This window comes from Miniopterus natalensis, chromosome 4 (genome assembly GCF_054644295.1).
Source record: "Miniopterus natalensis isolate mMinNat1 chromosome 4, mMinNat1.hap1, whole genome shotgun sequence".
Classification (NCBI taxonomy): domain Eukaryota; kingdom Metazoa; phylum Chordata; class Mammalia; order Chiroptera; family Miniopteridae; genus Miniopterus; species Miniopterus natalensis.
The window spans coordinates 15,469,140-15,490,476 of record NC_142084.1 but is presented as its reverse complement, the minus strand read 5'-3'; the positions used below and the strand labels follow the sequence as shown (position 1 = coordinate 15,490,476).

At 45.9% G+C, this 21,337-nt stretch overlaps 2 protein-coding genes across 2 annotated transcripts in view; both read right to left on the bottom strand.

Moving 5' to 3' along the window:
- DIAPH1 (diaphanous related formin 1) overlaps positions 1-4,157 on the bottom strand; it is an 81,389-nt gene extending 77,232 nt beyond the window's left edge. Inside the window, exon 1 of the mRNA XM_087816301.1 lies at positions 3,970-4,157. Within this exon, the coding sequence (XP_087672427.1) occupies positions 3,970-4,086 (117 nt within the window). The 5' untranslated portion in view covers positions 4,087-4,157. The remainder of the gene's footprint in view (positions 1-3,969) is intronic.
- A 1,917-nt stretch (positions 4,158-6,074) lies between these two features.
- On the bottom strand, positions 6,075-20,720 carry HDAC3 (histone deacetylase 3). The gene is made up of 15 exons (XM_016205575.2): positions 20,618-20,720; positions 20,436-20,518; positions 18,961-19,103; positions 14,367-14,448; positions 14,180-14,236; positions 13,996-14,051; positions 13,462-13,595; positions 12,858-12,938; positions 12,397-12,470; positions 12,157-12,221; positions 10,869-10,958; positions 10,687-10,745; positions 10,353-10,432; positions 9,858-10,015; positions 6,075-6,684 (listed from the first exon to the last, which is right to left on the bottom strand). Exons 1-15 carry the CDS (start codon positions 20,670-20,672, stop codon positions 6,615-6,617), a joined length of 1,287 nt encoding a protein of 428 aa, XP_016061061.1. The 5' UTR covers positions 20,673-20,720; the 3' UTR covers positions 6,075-6,614.
- Between the last annotated feature and the right edge of the window lie 617 nt (positions 20,721-21,337).

Here is a 21,337-nt window from a genome sequence, read left to right as displayed (position 1 = left end):
TGTAATGCCTAGTATTTGTTAATACATGATTTTAACCTGTTCTTCTAAATCATATGTGGTATAACCTTCTTTTAAGCTTCTATTACATTCCACTGAAAATATAACACTCTCCAAGAATAACATGGCAATCCATTTATAAAATATACCAAGGGCCCCAGGGAATATCAAACAGTTATTCTATCACACAAGAAATCAGTCTGACCCCTATTCCCATCAACAAAATTGAATCACTTCTTGCTTATTACCATTCTCTTAGCTTTTATAACAAACATAATTTATAGGTGATACCATTTTCAGCTCTTTTTGTAAAAGTATCCCAACATTTACCAAGTCTCCCAAGGCAGAGATTTTAATTCTGAGGCATTCCCTGAAGGAGGATTTCCTTTGAGACAAGAACACATAACATTTCCAAGTGGGTCCTTGGGCTGTTTTTAAAGACAAGGCAGAAAGAAGAGCAGACATTTTCAAGGTATCATCCTGTCATCTCAAGCTTCTCCATAGCATTCCTCTAGGCTCCCCTCCTTTTTTCCAAACTAAGTAATCCCTGTGTTCATCATCTTTCAAAACAAAAAACAAAAACCACATGACTTGTATAAAGTTCTCTGTACACTCCTTGGTTTTCTGTGACCTTTTGTGCTAAAGTTAAGATCTCCTTTAAGAGAAGAGAAGCAGAAATCTGCATGAACAACTCCACTTCTTTTCTATTCTCTACCTTTCCTATAATCTGCTTAAAATCCTTCCTGGCATCCTTCACCTTCGAGTGCTCTCATTTTGGATACGGGTCTACAACCAAACATTTATGCTGTCACTTTCACTCTGCTCTTAGAAAGGCAAGAAACTGCAGCCTGGTAATAATTCAACATAAGCATTCAAAATTAAACAGGATTTTAAAAATTATCTTCTATTTTCTCTAATCCCACACTGAAATTCATGTTTTATAAAGTTATACTCCTAGATGAATCAGGAAGCAATATTCTATCAATTTCTTGATTGTGTGAGAAGACATGGAGTCTATAAAACGCAGGAATACTTTGCAGCCTCCTAACATCCTGGTTACACTTACTCCCCTTGAATATTTCAGAAACAGTCTATTTGGTACCCACATTCATCACTGCTGAAAAGTCAGAAAACACTCTGTTCCTTTGGAATTTTTCTTTTCCTTCATCTTAAGGACTTCTGAAAGGAACCAGAATAATGCTGGAGAAGGGATATGTTCATGGGCAGGAGAGACCCATGGAGAATCAAGGGGGGAATACCAAGCAGCCTGGCTTCAGCCACACGTCAGCATCTCCCGCAGCCACATTTCTGAAAGATGCCCAACCACTTTTTCAACTTATGTTATACTCAATCTCCTTTCCACACAGGATGCCTCCAAGAGAAGTGCAGATTTTAGGCAATTTGTGAGCTCTGTGTACTCATCAGTTGATCTATACTTAGAACCCGCATAAGCCTGAAAAGGTATGTAGCAGCTAAAGGGATTAGTAACCCCTAGGATGCAAACAAATAACCTTCAGGCACACTAAGAACAAACTAGTGCAGTTTTATAAAGTACATTCTTAATGGAGTTCCAGAGGACACACACTCTAGAAAAGGTGGAGGAGGGGAAACAGCTTTAAGTTCACTTTCAGACTGTAGTTCAAAAAGACTAAGCCATGGGTAACAAAAGCACACCAGCAATCTTGCCCACTCTACCCACCCACATATACAAACACAGACACAAAGAGAAGTGAATTGCAATGCTCCTCCTAGCCTCTCATTTCCAGTTTTCATAAAAAGATCAATGAGGAAGACAGAATATTCTGATGCCTTGAGGTACCTTGAGGTATATTATAGTTGGCAATAAAGGGGTTAAGCAGCACTACTTTCCTGGAAACTTTCCAACCCCTTGCAGTAAATGCAGTTCTCCTCCCTACCTGTGCTACATTTTTAAAATTTATCAAGTTAAGGGTTAAGACCAACACCTCAGAAGGAAAAAGGGAACTTGGTTCAGCTCCACCCTCTCTAAAGCAAATATCAACAACTCTGAGCCAAATCCACTCAGCATATACAAGACTTCACTGACATTCCAAAAAACAGGTGAAAAGAAGTGGTTTTCTCAGGTATCTCACTTTTCAGCACCACTTACACTTAGTAGATTTCACAAATCCTGAAGCACACAAGTGTTAGATAAAACAAAAGCCCATATAAAATTCTATTAAGGACTTGAAAAACATTTACAAGCCACAGAGGTCACTATAAATCAGCAGGAATAACTGGAATTGGGTGAGGAGGGTGAAACAGTTCGCATGGAAACTAAATCAAAACAAAAAGATACTGAAACAGAAGGAATATGGGCCCTGGATCTTCAGTCTTAGAAAGAAAGCGCTCTACCTAGAGGGTCAATTTTTTATCCTAAAGAAACAGAGAGAAATGCTGCTTTAGTTACCATGGGGGGCAGGTCATTACTACCAATAATCTTACATTTCCAGGGAGGGGGGTGTTCCACCAGATGAAAACAGACAGTTACTGACAGCCTGTAAGTCACTGGAAAGGGCAATCCAGAAGCACCTGTCTTGCTAGAAATATGCAAGAAGAGATGAGTCACTATTTTAATTCTGTTTAGTACTCTTCACATTTCAACCCTCTAGGTCCCAAAGCAACATTTTCTTCCTGATTCTATCACTTTATCAATTTCCCCCCAAATTTATGGATCGGTCAGGGTGCTAAGGGCTGGAGGTAAGAGAAAAGAGAAAGGAAGGGGGAAGAGTTAGAACCCATTAGTTTAGTAGAAAGAGCTCCTGGGATGGGAGTGTAATTACCTGGAAGAGAGGACTAAATAACTAGCATTACAACTAGCAAATGATTATTAAGATCCAAGACCCTTTCCCTCTCTTGGACAGTGTTCCATAACTTTCAAAGCTTTTACAGTAAAAAGCAAACAAATGGCTCCCTGGAGAGAGGGATAAAAAGGTTCAGTGTGAGCCAGGGTAATGAAACATGACAGGGTTACATGAATATCAATATTCCTTCAGATTCCAATTGGAAGTAATGGGCACCTGAGGAAAGCTATACTTTTCTACAGGTAGGAAAAGGGATGCCAGTCATGTTGGGACACAGGAGGTGGCAGAAGAGTTGAGGAGATGGTTATCATGGGAAATGTAAAGAAAGCAATTCAATCACTCAAACTTCTTGGACTTGCAGTCTAACTTCCTCCCCATGGCGGAGGTTTGTCACCATTCTAGGTCAAGAAGGGCATAATCATGAGAAGTCCTAACCTCCGAAAAGGGATAAGCAACAGGGTAAAGTGACAGGTTCTCTGGACAGAGAAACACTGGGAAGAAAATTAACGTCATGCCCAACGACCACAGGAACCCATTCCAGCAGTCACAAGGACAAACGTCCAAGGGAGGAGGGAAGGTAGGGCCCAAGTCAGGTAACATTCCTGAGAGGAAGGGTTATTAGGTGACACCCGGCTGAGGGCCCAGAGAGGACCGGGCGGGAGCAAAGTTTGCAGGTTGAAAGCAATCAGTCTTGGGGAAGGAAGTGACCTTTAGGAGAAGCCAATAAAATACCAAAAAAGAGGGGGAAGAAATAGGAGAAAATGGACTCAGAAAAGCACCGTGGACCAAGATAGAGAAGGCGTGTCCGGGTAATAGAGGAAGAAGAAAGGAAGTGGAGCTGAGAGGAAAGAGATGGGGCTGAGACCCGCCCGGGCTCTGGGGGCGAAGGGCAGAGCGTGCGGGCTGGGGGGTGAAGGAAGCTCCGAGGTTGCGGGGGCAAGAGCCGGGTGGGACTCCGGGGCTTCCCGAGGTGCTGGAGGGGTAGGGGGTCGGGCTGTGGAGCCCAGGACCCAGCCAAACGAGGAAAGGAGGCGCGGGGGCGTCTCCCTAAAGACAGGCGTGCATCCCTCGGGCCGACTGCGGGGATCTCCGGGGTCCAGACGGCGGTTACCCGGCAGGGCTGAGGAAATGGGGTAGGAAGGACACTCACAAATTTCTTGGATTTGCCGCCGTCGCCGCCCGCCGCCGGCAGCTCGTCCGGGCTCCGGCCCTTCTTCTTGTCCCGGGACCCTCGGCCGGGTCCCAGGCTCCCGCCGGGCGGCTCCATGTTCAGGTTCGCGCTGGCTGGTGACCCCGAGCCTACAAGGCTCCCGCCCGGTAGATCCGAGCCCTGAGCCGCCGCCGCCGCCGCTGCCGCTGCCGCCGCCGCCGCCGCCGCCCAGCACCTCCTCAGCCCGCCGCCCCGCCCCGCCCCACCTCGCCTCATTAGCATGCCGGGCTGCGCGCGCCTCATGAATATACAACGGTGACGCCTCGCTCCCGCCCACCTGCCCCACTTCCGCCCTGACCCGCAGCCCCTACCAATGGATGAAGGGGGGGTGGAGGGGAGCCGCGGAAGCTCGCTACCTGCCCAGCGGGCCTAACCATTCAGACCCACGTGGCGGGTGACGAGGGAGAGGTGCTGCGTCTCTGTGGCTGCAACCGCGAACACCGCCCTCTGCCGGGAGAAGCCGTGAAGACCTCCCCACTCCCACGCAGGGCCCACGTGGCTGTAAAGCCTGGACTTTCTAATACCCTAGACCAGGACGTTACAGGAACCAAAAATCGAATGAGAGACTGTTATCTTGGCAAAAAATGTAGTGCCATTCTTTCTAGCATAATAGTTTTCGTGTGTGCAATATCCATGGAGCACACGGGGAGGGGGGGAGTGACAGCTATCCTTCATTAAAAGCTATGTGCCAAGAACAGCTCTTAGTCTAGGTCAAGTGCTAGATGGAACTTAATATAAGCTCTGGAGTTAGATTACCTACTTTTGAATCCCAGGTCTGCTCCTTTCTACTTGTGTTTCTAATTCAGAAAAGCTAGTTATTGCCAATGTGTGCCTAAACAGTAATAAATAACCATTTACCTGCACTTGCTGTATGCCAGGCACTATATCAAACATTGTGTGTGTATTTTCTCACTGAATCCTCACAACGCCAAGTCATAGATTCCACTAGTCTCACCACTTTACATCCAGGAAATTTGGGCTTTGAGAGTTGAAGTGACTTGCCCAAGGACACATAATTGATAAAAATTTAAACCAAGGTTAGTCTGACTGCCAAGCTCTATGTTTCACCAGGATTCCCTACTGACATAAACCAAACCTTAGTGAAAAGAACAGGTGTTCTCCAAAAGTATGTTATTTGTCCTACTAGTTTGATTTCTCCCTCAGTAATTTCATTCGTTCTCCCAGCTACAACTGTTCCTTGAATGAAAAATATGCGGCACCCAGTGGGCCCTCAAAGTATCCACTGAATTATTTTGCCCACAGCTGGCGAAAGATTTCAAATGTATGTTTCTGGAGGGCAGATTCAGTAACTCTCACTCTGTAGCCCTGTAGCTCTCAGTCTAGGGCCTGATAAGATTACAGGGACTCTGCCAAGCTGGCTGGCTCCTAAATCTGGCCTTCATCTCTTATGTTCCACTTTCTAATTGCCTGACGAAAATTTGCATAGAGCTGACCAGCCCACACTTCAAACTCAGTTTGTCCAAAACAGTTCAAGAGTTACTTTCTAAACTAAAGAGCTGAGAAACAGACAGGATCAAAGCATGGAAGAGTGACCCATCTACTACTCTTCTTTCTTGTACCACTATCTACACCTGCATTTATCTCACTCCTGACTGGACTGTAAACTCCTCCAGGGAAGGGTCCATGTTTGTGACTACTAGCATCATTCTTCACATAGAAAGTTAAGATAATGAGAAACTATGTCAGGCACTGTGCTAAGTAAGCACTTGACATGTTTTCTCTCTGTGCCTCTTCACCAACTAGCATCACCATTCCAAACACCCAGGTCCAAAAACCTGAAATCCTCTTCTACTTCCTCTCTTAAGCTAGTAATCTGCCCCGGTTTATCTCTTAACCAGAATGCTCTATTAATTCCCTATATATGAGCAAGATAATCCATGTAGACTACATACACAGGGCCTTAACATAAGCTAAGTGCTGAGTGAATGTCAACTATGATTTTTATTATATACATCATCATCCCCCTTTCCTCTCCCTTCACACATACGTAGCTAGCAAGAAGTAAGACTATTCTCAGAAAGGCAAAAGGTACAAAAAATACCAACTTGGTTTATTGGATAAAAACAGTGGTAAAATGGACATAAAGCCAAAAGTTAGAACAGGACATTTTCATATCCTCCCCCAATTCAAAAACGTACTTCCCATCATCTGGGATTAAGATGTTAGGGAGCCATAGCCCCCTAAAATCCCTCACTCTTCACCTGCACTGGAAGCAAGGCAGATTACTCCTTCATCCCTAAAAGTCTCTGGGTTGGAGGGAAGCAGGGAAGGAATAAGGGGACCAGAGGGGCTGGGACTGGCATCTAGGGCCCACTGCCCAAGATGTACTAGAGATAGCTATCCTTGTCCCTATCCAATCCCAACAGGTACCATTGTCAGGCCTTGGGAGGGAAAAGAAAGGGGATAGTTGGTTTGAGAACCAGATGTGGTCTCCAAACAGTCCCCCAGCATTGGTAAAACCAGTGAAGGTGACCGGTCCAGAGTTGGGGGACCCACACCTTTTCCCTCCCACCCAATCAAGAGGTGAAAAGGAATTCCCTGGGAACACAGCAAGCCCGCTGCTCTCAGATCTCCACATCGCTTTCCTTGTCGTTGTCATGGTCTCCATCATAGAACTCATTGGGTGCCTCTGGCCTGCAAAGCAAGGGGAGAGAGGTGAGGGCCCCACTCTCCAAGTTCCAGTATTTTCCCACACAGGCACCCTCTCTGGAGCCACTTCCCAAGCCCTTTTGTCAGGGAACCACTCCTCCCCTCCTGTTGGTAGAGACTGATCACTAGTCATTCCTCCATTCATGCAGTCGGTAAGCACTGATGGAGACTACTCTGTGCCAGACACTGTCATGAGTCTCAGCAACACAGTAGAGAATAAGCCAGACAGAATTTCTGACATTCCTCAAAAACTTACCTAATAAATGAGACCGACAATAACTAAAAAAGTAAATCAATAAACATGATAACTTCAGACGACAGAGTGCTATGAATAAAATGAAATAAAGGGAGGAGTGACTGAGCGCGGTGAAGGAGGAGGATAACATTTCAGACAGGATTACGGGGAAGGCTGTTCTGATAAGGTAAGGCCTAAGGTCTGGGGGGAACTGGCCAGCAAAGAGCAGGAAGACCATTCGGAGCTGCAAAAGAACCAAGTACCAAAGTTACAAAGGTGAAAGGAGACTGATGAATTCCAGTAAGAGCAAGGAGACAAGGATGTCTGAAAGTAGTGTGCATGGAGGAGAGCAGTAAAAAGATGAGACCAAGGACGTAGGTGAGGCGAACATGCAGGGCTTTTGAAAGTCATGGTCAGAAATCTGGATCTTCTTTTAAGTGCAATAGAAAGGAGAGTTTTAAGCAGAAGAGCGACATGATATTATAAACTTGTAGAGGGGAGGGATGTGAAAGTGACACACAGCCCAGTAAGTATTCAATACTGGTTTATTTCTTTTTGAAAATTATTCTCTAGGAGAATATGAATGACTGATAACTGAATTATCTTGCTCACAGCTGATAATTAAGAAGGGAGAAAGTCATCAAAGAGAAGCTGGGGAACTAAGTCAGGAAAAGCTCTATTTGCCTAGTAGGCAATGTCTCAGTTACTTCTAAGTGCACAAAGATTCACAATGTGGAGTCAGAGACTCAGGTTTGAATGTCAGCCCTGATATTAAACTAGCTGTGAAACCTGCAGAAAGTTATTTAACCTCTTTGAGCCTTAGAATCCTCCTCTGGTAATTTCAGGATAAGAGCCACCTTTTAGGGTTGTCAGACGGCAATAGAATGATGCCATGATGATATGTATGTATCACTACAAAACACTTAGTATTGAGCCTGGTGCTTAGCAAGCTCACAAAAATTCGTAACTCTTATCTCACTATTCTGCAAATAATATGCAAGCGGGAGACATAGGCATCAAAGAACAGGAACTCAGTGGGCAGTCTTACAGTGAGGCAGGGCTTGGAGAGGAAGAGGCCTGAGGTTTCTGTTGGCTGTTGAGAGGGGAGAATACAATGCAGAGACTAGGCCTAGATACCAGACCAGAACCATAGATAAAAAGGTCACACTTTGCCAAAAGGAAGAACTTAAACACAGATTTTTACCTTTTTTTAAGACAAAGTCAATTTCCAGAATAGCCTCAGAGACCCAAAGAAGTTGAGAAGAAGATAATGGGTCAAAAAGGAATTCCTGAGGCCAGAGATTCAGATACTTCCTCAACCAGGAGTGGGAATAAGGGGGGCATTCAAGGAGGAGGAAGGTTGCAGTAGTCCCAAGAGTCCGAGCAGTAATGCCCAGGTCCAGAGGATGGACTGAACTCTGGAAGCTTGAACTCTAAGAGAAGCAGCTTCTGGAGGGGACTGAGAAGCCCATCAGACTCTGCAGTAGAGCCAGCTCAAACCTCTAACACTGTGTGGGAGCAGGACCAGATGTACTGCAAGTGTCCAGCTGTGGTTATCCTTCAGTCATGTAAGGAAATCTGTTCTCCATTAAGTGCATCTGTTCCTGTACTTCTGGATTCTATTGTCTTTCCCCTTCATTTTCCAGAAAAGCCTATTTCGAGATTAAAAAGAAATTCTATCCTAGTCTTTTTTTCCCCTAATTCATTGCATCTGTAAATATTTTAGTATCTATCTCAGAAAGATAAAGACTTTTAAAAAAAACACCACAATACAATTACCGTACCTGAAAAAATTAACAGAGGAAAGAAATCAAAGGGTCTTAGAGAGCAGTATATGGGCAGTGACCTGTCCAGCTCAGAACCTGGAATTAAGATGCTGGCAAGAATATAAACTGTTACAGACTTTTTGGAAGGCAATTTGTCAGCAAATATTTAAAAATATAGCACACACAGCCTTTGACCTAGCAGCAACAATTCTAGGAATCTAATCTACTCAAACAAACATGCAAAGATGTACATGTAAGGGGGTCCATTGTCACATTCTTTGTAATAATGAAAAAATGGGAAATATGTAAATGTCCATCAATGGTACTTGGTTAAATGAGGCTACATCAACACAATGGAATATTATAGAGCTGATAAAATAATGAAGCAGATCTATATATACTGCCATGGGAAGACACACATTGCTTTGTAAAAAAAAAAAAAAAGAAAGAAAGAACCATTTGTAAGAGTTGTAAGTTGTAGAGAAACCCGTATAGAATGACCCAAATTGTATTAAAACACACACAAACAAAAAAACTACACAAACTCTGAGAATGAGTGTGTGTGTGCATTTGTGTTTCTCTGTGCCTATTGAACAATATATTTGTAATCTATAGAAAAAAATCTATCTGAAAAGATACAAATCAAACTAAAAGTGGTTACTCTGTGGAATGGGTCTTGGACTGTGCAAACTTAGCATATTTTGGTGCAGTTTAAAATTTTTACAATAGCCCAGCTGGGCATGGCTCAGTGGTTGAGCATTGACCTAGGGTCCAGGAGATTGAGTTCAGTTCCTGGTCAGGGCACATGCCCGGGTTGCAGACTTGATCCCCAGTCGAGGGCATGCAGGAGGCAGCCAATCAGTAACAACTCTCTCATCACTGATGTTTCAAATCTCTCTCTCCCTCTCCCTTCCTCCCTTCTAAAATTAATAAAGATATATTTAATGAAAATTTTAAAAAATAATTTACAATAAATATATGTTACTTATGTCACTAAAAACAGGGCAAAAAAAGAGTGGGAAATGGCAGCAGACCAAAGAGTAGGCATAAAGGAGGTAAGCCAGGGACAATAAAGCTAATGTCTCAGTTTACTTTTCCCCTCTTCACCTCCCTGACAATCCTGCTAGAAGCCCCCCTCTCTTGTCCCTGCCCCAGACCTGCTGTAGTTCTCCTCAGGACCCCTTTCCTCTGCATCAGCCTCATCAGTCCTGTCATAGGTCAGGAGGTCTGCGGGCACATCGTGAATCTGGACACTAGGCGCATGGTTCAGCATCTTCAGGTTTTCAAAGATTGTCTGACGGATCTGGTCCAGATACTGGTTGAGGGTGAGGAACTGAGAGTGAGCAGTTCCCAGTGATTCAGGGCATCCACCCTTCTAGCTGCCTTTCACCCCTACTGTCCTGTCCTAGTTTCAATCCCATTTTGAATCCTAGTTTGAGACCCCCAACTGATAAGCATTCTTCCTCCTACCCCTGATTGCCTCTACTTTAACCTGGGCTGCCTCCTAGCTGATAGCAGTGAGAGTGATGGCTGAGAAACTTCTTCTCTGGTTTCTCCAATTTCCCATGTCCTGGAGCTCTCCCGGGCCCTCTACCTGCCCCCCACCCCACCCCCCACCCTGACCCTTGTGCTCAGCTCTCCAAACTACTGACCTGGCGCGAGTTCTGATTCTCGATGCGGGTGCTGACATCTGGATGGAGCGTGAAGTCTGGGGCAAAGTACTCAAAGTATTCTTAGGATGGAAAAGCAGATTTGAAGGAGAGGGTATGGCTCAGACAAGACAGGTCCCAAGACTTCTCAATCTCTTTCCTTCCCATCCAAAATCCCTACATTATAATTGCCTAATCTTTTCACTGCTCTGAGCTCAGGGGTCTAGTCTGCAGAGCTCTGAGAATGTCAATTTCCTCTCTGCCTTCAAACCAGACCACTGTGGGATCTTGTGAGAATGGCCTTCCTGGTGCCAGGGTATCATGAAGTGGTCCTTACCACTGTAGGGAAGCTCCTCACTAATGGCCTCTTCTACCAGCAGCGATGTTTCATATGTCCTGAAACCAACCAGCAGAAGGGGCCAGACTGAACAAGTTGCCTGAAGGGCCCATCTGGCCCTCTCTCAGGAGCCCCTAGCTCACTGGACAGAGGAGGGAATGAAAAGCAGGGAGTGTGCTTACCAGCACCGGGCGACATTGCGGACAGTGTAGCCCCCACCACCTAGCACCAGTAGAGGAATATTGAAGCTCTTGACATATTCGACACATTCCCTGTTAAAAGAAACCAAAAGAGGAGGTGAAGGTAGTTATGCGAAGCCAAAGTACACACCTGTTGGTATCGCCTGGAAAGGGGTACAAGGAAACTAGATAGGTTCTGTATCTTGATCTAGGCAGTGAAATTCACTTGAGTTATATCCTTGAGATATGTGTACTATATTATGTTTCTGTTGTGTCTCAATAAAAATTTTAAAATCAAGTGCACTCCTGCTCTACACCCACCCTGGCACCCTACCTGGTAATCAACTATTCTCATCCATGCCCCAGCAAGAGCTATCACTTCTAACACCAAGATAGAACTCAAATCATCTACTTCTCTCCATTGCCACCTCCTCCACCTTAGCCCAGGCACCACATCTCCTGCCTAGACAACACCAACAGCTTCCTAACTGGACTTCCCACTTCCATTCCTGTCTCCCCAACTCAAACCTTTCTCTAAGCAGCAGTCAGAGCAATCACTTTAAAACATGAGGTGGATCATGGGCCTTTCTGCTTCATATCGTTCGATGGTTTCCCATCATATTTGAATATAATCTAGACTCCTTACCAGGTTCTAAAGGCTCAGGTTAGCCTCGCCACCGCCGACTTCTCAGACCTCACCTCAAACCACTGCCAGCTTGCTCCCTGTGCTCCTGCCTCACTGGCTTTACTTCATCTCCTCCGCACACCAGCTCTTCCCTGCCTCAGAGCCTCTGCATGGGCCCTGCCCACCACCTGGGACAGACTTCTCTCTGTTCTTCTTATGGCTTGCTCCTTTCAGCCTCCAGGTTCTCAGCCCAAATTTCAACTCCTCAGAAAATCCTTTCCAAGTTGTGCTATCTAAAGTAGGGTTCCCCACTGTTATCCTGTATCTCAGCTTCCTATCTTTTCCTTTCATAGGCTTTATAACAAACTACTTGGTTTGCTTACTCATGTTTTGTCTCTTTCCTACACTAAACTGTAAAGTCCATGGGAGTTTCCCCATCCCCTTGTACAATGCCTGGAACATAACAGGTACTTAATAAAAACCTATTGTGAATAAATGACCAGCTGGGGAACCCTGTTCAAGATGACCTTTCTGGTTCAAGTACTATTTGGAGCTATTTTTGATTCCCAAGAAGAGGTGAGACCCATTCTCCAACTACCCCTCTCCCTGTATTGAGGTCCAAGGCCACTTGAAAATGTGGGGGAGTCGCAGGAGGGCAAGTCTCACCCATGTCCTCGAATGCTGAGGTTGAAGCAGCCCAATCGATCACAGCCCAGAGAGTCAGCTCCACACTGCATAAAGCAAAAGCCCAGCCAGCTGAGGTGAGATAACTGATCAGAATGTCCCAGGTGTCCTTCCCTCCTTCTCTTCCCTTCCCTTCCTCACCAACCTAGAGGCTCTCCTTTTCCCTGCTCTCTTCCCCCAAGCCTAGGCAGAGCCCTCCTGATCAGGCAGGGGCAGTATTACCTGGAGAACAATGCACGTGGGTTGGTAGAAGTCCACCACCTGGTTAATAACCGGCTGGAAAAGGTGCTTGTAACCTGGGAGAGGGCCAAAGATGGGCACCTGGCACCCCAAGGGGATGGGGAGACAGGGAACAAAAGGAAAAAGGGGGTTGAGAGAGCATATAGCCCAGGAAAGGGGCAACCCAAGGAACCAAACTAATGGTTCTGAACTTCTAGAGGAGGTCCCAGACCTCTTGGAGTGACGGATGAAAGCCAATGACCCTTTTCCCAGAAAAATGCACATACACATAATGTGTTGCATACAATTTCCGGGGGGGGGGGTGGGGGGTGTTAATGGTCCCTCTGAAAGCCATTCATCCTTAAGGACACCTGGCACAACAGTAGACAACACTGGACAGAAGAGGTTAATTCAAGGAAAGAAACAAGGGGTCTAGTAAGCAGGGAGAAGACTTCAGTACTTACTCTGGTCATCAATACCATCCCGCAGGGGCACATTGAGGCAGTAGTAGCGCCCACTTTCTGCTCCAACTTCATACATGTCACCTACAGGGAAGTGGGAAGTGGGGGCTGGCAGCCATGCATGGGAGGCATCCACAACACAACTGCTTCAACCACAACCAACATTGAGGGCCTCTCCCTCCATTTAAGTACCTGTACCACACCCTACCTAGAGCCACTGAGACTTCTGTAGCTTGCATTCATTCAACAAATGCTTTCTGAGGACCACTTGGAGCCAAGCTATGTACTAGGCATGGGGGATACAGCAATAAAGAAAACTAATACAATGAAGGAAATCTCACTAAGCTTATATTTTTGGGGGTGAGCATAACAAGGAGGGAAACAGTAAACAAAACACCACAATAAACACAAATAGCAGTGGGTACTCTGTGAGAAACAAGCACAGTGATGTGGGAGAGTAGTGGGGAAGGAGATAAGTACTTTAACTGGGTGGTTAGGAGAGGCTTCTTTGAGGAGGGGCATCTGAGCTGAGACCTGAAGGCTGAGAAGGAGCAGTCATGGTGAAGAGCTGAGGGGTGTGAAGGGGTAGACATTTCTATTCCCATACCTGTGCCGGGGAAGAAGTAGTTTCCATATTTGTGGAAGGACACTGTCATGACCCGGTCAGTGAGGTAGAAGGCTTCCTGAACCCCGTCACCATGGTGGATGTCAATATCAATGTAGAGCACCCGAGGGTGGTACCTGGGGTGAAGGCAAAAGCCAGGGTCTGAGGCACAGGTGAATCCCAGAAAGAAAACCCCCCAACCACTCCTCCCAAACACAAGTCTGGGATTATAAAGAGTCTGCTTCCGCCCAATTCCACCAAAGTCACCTGAAACCTAACACCACCAGTTCCCTAAGGGCAACCCTGGGGCTCCAGCCTGGATGCAGGGACAGGAGAGGGATGTGCAGAGAAGGTTGAAATGTGAGCAGGCAACAGGGAATCTGCAGCAGAGCACAGGAAGAGGCAGCCTGAGCAAAGCATGAAGAACTTGGGAGAAGCTGGTATGGGGGTGGAGGTCAGGGTCAGGGCCAACGCAGTCTGAGATCTCCTCAGCTAAGAGTTTCATTAAGTTCCTTCATCTCCTCCCAGGCTACTTACTTGAGCAGCTCCAGGATGCCAATCACAATGTCATTGACATAGCAGAAGCCAGAGGCCTATGGCAAGACAGTGGTCTTGTAAAGAAAGGAACAATTTCTCCACCCAGCTGCCCCCAATTGTCATCCTAAACACCAACCCTTGGGTAGTCACTGTATCCCCCCCCCCCAATGACCTCCTCACTCACCTCAAACTTCTTGGCATGGTGCAGACCACCAGCCCAGTTAATGGCAATATCACAGATCTGAAAAACAAACACCCAACTCACAGTCCTCCTCCTGACCACCCCCAAAGATAGAAGCTCATGGTCAGGGTGAAGGCCTTGAGTCCAGTAGGCCACAGAAAGGGGGAAGGGGACTCCAGGCTGTGGTCACCTTGTTGTTCAGCTGGGTTGCTCCTTGCAGAGATGCGCCTGTGTAACGGGAACAGAACTCAAAGAGCCCGGGAAACACTGGGCTGCAGGGAAGAGGAACAAGCTGAAGCCCTTTTACCTCTGTTGGGGCCTTCCTACACCTCTCCCCCCACCCAACCCCTCCAATCTCCAGTCTTTAATAATCTGTTCTCCACCTCCTACACACTCAAGTTATCTGCAAGTTTATTCAACAAATATTTTGGACCAAACCATGTACCAAGCCCTGAGAGTTTCTATCAAAACTCTCAGAACTATATATCTAAAAAGGGTGAATTTTACTAAATGCAAATTATACCTTCATAAACCTGACCTTCAGAAAAGGAAATGCTTTTAAAAATCCCTCACTTTAGATCTCCAAGAAAATAGCGCAGCTGACACATTTGACTCTGTGAAAAAGAAAATTGTAGGGAGTTTTATAGTTTCTCAAAGAGTTGGGAAGGATTCGTGATCGACACCTAGACAAGTAAGCAAATCAATAAACAATGCAATTATCAACTCTAGGAAAAATGAAAATTGTACGAGAAAAACATTAATTCAGAGTATACTATTTGGCTCAATGGTAAATGAATTTTTCAAACTTAGAAAAATATAAATATAGAATACTTACTTAAAAAAATTGTTATATAACTATATTGTGAAGCTGGGGGTGGCAGGGAGCCAGGGTGATGATATAGGAAGACTAAGTACTCATCTCCCATACTAAGAGTTTAACAGAAAATTGCTAAATGAAGAAATAGCAATATGAGCATGTTATAAGAGGCAATATAGTATGGTGGCATGGTTAAGTCTAGATTCTGGAGCCAGACTACCTAGGTTCAAACCTTGACTTTTTTTTTTTAATATGTCTTTATTGATTTCAGATAGAGGGAGAGGAAGAGAGAGAGAGATGGAAACATCAATAATGAAAGTGTCATTGACTGGCTGCCTCCTGCATGTCCCCCACTGGGGATCAAGCCCGCTACCTGGGCACGTGCCCTGACCAGGAATTGAACCACGATCTCCTGGATCACAGATCGATTCTCAACTACTGAGCCACAACAGCCGGGCAAACCTTGACTTTTTAACACCTAATAATCGTGAGATTGGGCAAGATGTTTAACCTTTTTGTGCCTAAGTGTCCTCATCTATAAAAAAATAAAGGAGTCATAGATTCTGCTTCACAGGGGTAGTTGAGACTAAATGAGCTAATGGCTATAAGGCATTTAGAATAGTACCTGACAAACAGTAGGCATTACTTAAGTGTATTACAGATTATTACTAACAGTAGTAAATTAGTACTATTATTTTGAAATACAAAGATATCAGAAGAAATAACTAAAGGAGCTGAAAGTGGCTGCCACTGGGGAGAGGAATCTATGGGTGGAAGGGACAGTTTGGGGACTGCTTTTTTTTTTTTTTTTTTTTTCATTAAAAGCCTTATAGTACAATTTTGCTTTTTATATTAGATTACTTTGAAAACAGTCAGAAATTAATTAAAATCAAAGTCCCTGATTCTCATCTGAAACACAGATAAGCACAACTGCGACCTAAGTTTGACACTATGACCAATGAAGCCCAACGGGCCTAGTGGTAGTGTTCCCTAAGAGTGCAAAGAGCTTTCACAGGGTCCCAGCTGTGGCCTGGGGGCTGACTCTGCATTTGCAGACCTATAAAGTGAACTCAGAAATAGCAGCAGCAGGAACAAAAAAAAAACTAGAAATCTCCCAAGACAGCATGTGACTGGACACTAAGTGACAGTGCAGTGTGTGCAGGACAGACCTCTGCGGCTGGCGTGGTCAACAAAGGCTTTGTGGCCCGGCTGGCATGGCTTAGTGGTTGAGCATCAACCTATGATCCAGGAGATCTCAGTTCTATTCCTGGTCAGGGCACATGCCTGGGTTGTGGGCTCCGTCCCCAGTGGAGGGAGTATAGGAGGCAGCTGATCAATGACTCTCTCATCACTGATGTTTCTCTCTCTCTTCTCTTCTCCCTTCTTCTCTCTGAAATCAATAAAGACACAAAAATTTTTTTTTAAAAAAGAAAGGCTTTGTGGTGTGAATCTTCCTGGTGGTGTTAAGGTCTTGAAGATGATGAAACGGGAACATAAGGCATTCCAGGAGGTACTCAATGTCAGCCTGAGGAGCTGGCGTCTGTTTCTCCACCCCAGGCTACTTCTATTGGTAGGATATTTTAGGGAAACAGATTAGTGCAGTATTTAAAAACCTGGGCTTTGGATCTGAATTCTGCCATCTCCAATGACCAGTTACATGACTCAGGCTAAATTACCTAAATCTCCTCAAACTTCAGTACGCTCAACACCAGGAAAAGGACTATTACATCTCAGGGTTAGTGTGAGAATTGCGTGGATGTAGCAGCAATCTCAGCATGGCAGAGTAAGCACTCAAAAAGTGGTAGCTGTTGTAGGAACCCACAGGATCAACAGCCTGGTCTCTTCAAGAATTAAATTCAAGGAAAAGAAATGTTACAGATTAGAAGTCTTAAGAGACGTATCAACCAAATGTAATGTGTGAACCTAGTTTAGATCCTAATTTAAATAAATCAACTGTGATAAAGAAAAATTATAAGAGTGCTGGAAAAATTTAAATACTGATTACATATTTGATGATATTAAGGAGTTACTAATTTTTTGGTGTGATAACGGCAGTGTGAATTTTTTAATATGTTTTTATTGATTTTAGAGGAGAAGAAGGGGTGGTAGAGAGAAACATCGATGTGAGAGAGAAATACCCATTAACTGCCTCTGGTACATGTCCCGACCGGGGATTCAACCTACAACCTAGGTATATGCCCTGACCGATAATCAAACCCACAACCTTTTGCTGTACAGTAGGATATTCCAATCAACTGAGCCACCCACCAAGGACAATATTGTGCATTTTTAAAGAGTATCATATGGAGCCCAGCGGCTGAATGTCGACCTGGGATCCGGGAGATCAGGGTTCAATTCCCGGTCAGGGCACACGCCCAGGTTGTGGCTCAATCCCAGTCGGGGGTGTGCAGGAGGCAGCCGATCAATGACTCTCATCGTTTATGTTTCTATCTCTCTCCCTCTCCTTTCCTCTCTCTGAAACCAATAAAGATATATTTAAAAAAAAAAAAAAAAAAAAAGAGTATCATATGAAGATACATAAAGTATTCATAGATAAGAGAACGTGACGCCTGGGAATTGTTTTTGTTTTTTATTTTTACTGATTTTTAGAGAGATGGGGTTGGGGGAGAGGCAGAGAAAAATGGATCAGCTACCTCCTGCACGTCCCCTCCTGTGGATTGAGCTGGGCATGTGCCCTGACTCCTGACTGGGAATCGAACCAGCAACCTTTTGGTGCACAGAAGGATGCCCAATCAACTGAGCACACTGGCCAGGACTGGGAATTATTTTAAAATAATCTAACGTGAGTCCTGGCCGGGTGGTTCTGTTGGTTGGAGGGTTGTCCACATGCACCAAAAGGATGCAGGTTCGATCCCTAGTAAGGGCACACATCTAGGTTGCGGGTTTGATCCCTCATCGGGGTGTGTATAGGAGGCAACAGGCTGATGTTTCTCTTTCTCTCTCCCTTCCTCTCTCTCTCTAAAATCAGTTATAAAACACATCCTTGGGTGAGGATTAAAAAAAATTTTTTTAAATAACAATCTACCATGAGAGGATACAGATGAAGATTAGCATTTGCTTGTAAGTGTTGCAGCTGAATGATGTATATATGATGTGTGGGGTTTGCTGTACTATTCTTTCAGAAATGTTTGAAATTTTCCCTAATAAAAAGTTTAAAAATAAGAGTAAATGGTAGCTGTTATGGTCACTATATTATACTAGAATGTAAGCAAGGATCACGACTTATCTTTCTTGTCCACTCCCTTCCCCACAGGGTTTAAAACTGAGTCTTCATGTTATGGTACAAGCCCAATCATGTAAACCTGATCATATCTACTCAGTCTTTTGCTTTTTAAAACACTTTAGAAGACTTTCCTCTACTCTAGGGGTAAAAACTCCAATTCATCAAAGGGCTGTCTACTTTTTAAAGGCCTTGCCTATCACTTCAGCCTCAATTCAGATCACTCTTCTCTTCATATTCTGCGGTCAGACATTTTTCTGTTCCTCAAATGAGTCATACTCTATCTTACCACACAGACCCTAGCACAGGTTATTCCTACTACCCATGACATTCTTCCCCTCACCCTCTCTCCTCCCAACCATCTGTTACTTAATTACCTCTCACTCTTTCTTCAGATCTCAGCTCAATCTCCATTACTTCCTCTAGGAAGCCTCCACTGACCAGACTCCCAAAGCTGGGTAATTCTCCCTCATATACACTCTCATCCACTGTCACGTACCTCTTCATAGGACTTAGCACAACTATAATAATAAAATTGTGCTGTTGTTGTTGATCATTGCATCCCTACCATTTGGCACAGGGCCTGGCCTAGAGCAAATGACTAATAAATATTTGTTGAATAAACCAATGAGCAAATGATGACTCATAATCTTCCCACTTACTGCCTGCAAGACCTCACTCAAGTGTTCTTGAAATTCCTGGCATCAAAAGTCCTAGTCTTCTCACCAGTCATCGCCCACGTTGAAGGCATTAAGGCTCTTGGTGAAGCCTTGCATATTGGTGGGGCTGACTCTCTGCAGGAAGTCAATGTAGTCCTCAGAGTGGAAGCGGCACATGTCATGCTGGGAGGCCTGGTATGGCTTGAAGACCTCAGGATGGAAACACAAGGTGAACCCAAGCAAGGTCAGTCCCTTTCACGGCGCTGAAACCACCCACACTGAACCAGCCCTGGGGACTATCCAAAACCACACCCAGCACCCTTATCCCCAATCCTTGTTATGCTATGAGGCAAAGGTCAGTGAAGAAGACAGGCTCTTAATAAGCCAGATGGTTTATTAAGATCAAGCCCCCTAAAGACCACTGGACTTGCCTTTTCCTCCCAACCTCCAGCCCAGCCTTTCCTACCTTCTCAACTGTAAACCCCAATCTACCTGCCCTGTTCCCTGGATCTCCGACTCCTGATTCTCTCCATACTCATCTCCTCCCCTGGGCTCTGATTCTGCCCTTTCTGTCTCTGAGTTCTTAATTTTGGAATCAAATAATACGGGATATATGACAATCTTCTAATTAAAACTCCAAGTACCCAAGTGCAAAGCCAGAGATTCATCTTTTGGGGGGATTCACACACTTCTTTGGAAACTGGGCAAGATAAAAAAACCTTTCTCTCCCCAGAAAGTGTACACAAGTACATACCAGTAAAAGATTTTGAGAATTCATAGATTCATGCACTAACATCACCTCAATATTTTCTATGACCAATTCATTTGTGTGTGCCTCAACACAAGCAGTGGACACTCATTCATACTGACTAATTCCCTTTGCAAGGCATGAGGGCTGAGCTTAACTGTTATAACCGCATATCACTGCTACAAATGCCAAGCTGGGGACAGACAGCATGTGTGTATCTGGGAGATAAAGGGTTGGGTAGTGATTACCCCTGTAGGGGTATTCTAGGTTGAGAAGGGGATACCCAGGGTATCTTCTGCTCTCCTCCACACACACATACACATTTATACATAGGACTATAGTCCTCCCTGGAGCTCCAGCTCCTTGTTGGTGGAGAAAGGGTGCAGAGAAGGGGTGGGAAGTGAGGGTAAACCTCACATCCAGATACAGTAATACAGAGCCCTCTCCCTCTGTGACGACACAGCACTGTCCAGCATCCTAAGGTGCTAGGGAGAAAAACACCTTCTGTTCTCAAACCAGCCCCACTCCACTGTAACTCTAAGCCAAGTGTTAGTCCACCTGAGGTCAAAGGGTGGCTGGCCTGAGGTGAAAGAGTAACTCCCATTCAGTCGGTGGATGCACTCACCAATACTCCGTATATGGGGGGTATGGTGTTCCTGGTTCCTTCTATCCAGCCTTCCCCCCACCCCCACTCTTGGGGTGGGTCTCATTTGGTGAATTCAGTGCGGCCTACCTAGCTCTAGGGCCGTGGCTCGCCCCCACCCTCAATCCCCAGTAGAGGCGGCGAAACTCACGATCATCTTCTTATAGAGACCGTAGTGCAAGACCAGGCTATGGGTCAGTGCCAAGCGGTGAGGCTTCATTGGGTGCCCAGCCCCTGGGGGAAGAAAAGAGTTCGTCAGTTCCCTGGCGTTGTAGCCACAGCCTCGAAACCTCAGCGTCCAGAAACCCCTCGCGTACCACCCAGTTCCCTCACCGTAGTGGAAGTTGCCCACGTCGGGGTCGTAGAAATAGGCCACGGTTTTGGCCATGGTGCGGGCGGGACCAGGCCCCGCGCCTCAGCCACCCGCCCGGCTGCCTGGCCCACCTCCCGTCGTACGTGCTGCGTCAGCGCGCAGCCTGCCTCTGCGGAACCTGGAGCCCAGGCCCCGCCTCCCGTAGACCACGCCCAGACCACGCCCCCTGAGGAGAGCGTTTCCTCGCCTTGCCTTCAGATTCTGGGGCTTGAGCGTCTGGGCTTGGGCAGAGGGACAGGTAGCGTCCGTTCTAGAATGCTAGGGCCATTTCCTTCCGGGCGGGGGTCAAATCCTCGAGAAGCCGAGCCATCCCGTCCAGCCACCTCCCTCAAACGGGGTGCAGGCCGTGGTCACCCCTCTAGGAGGCTCCGGAGTTACGGCCACGCCGCCCCTCGCGGGTGGAGAAAACTGGCTTCCCCCGGCTCACTGGGAAGACTGGCTAACCACCTCGCCGGGGCATCTGAGGGCAGGAGCCGCGCCAGGCGTGCCGGATAGACTAGAGAAGAACGCTCTCCTGACTGCCAATCCATCCCACCCGGACCCAGGCTCGGCGCTGCACACTTCCCCCGGGGGTGGGGGGGGGCCCGGCGCAGTCACGCGCGCACCACACTTGCGCTCACAAGTGCGCAAGGCCCTAGCTCTCCGCCCCGCACACCTGCGCTCCGCCTCCTGGTCCCTGG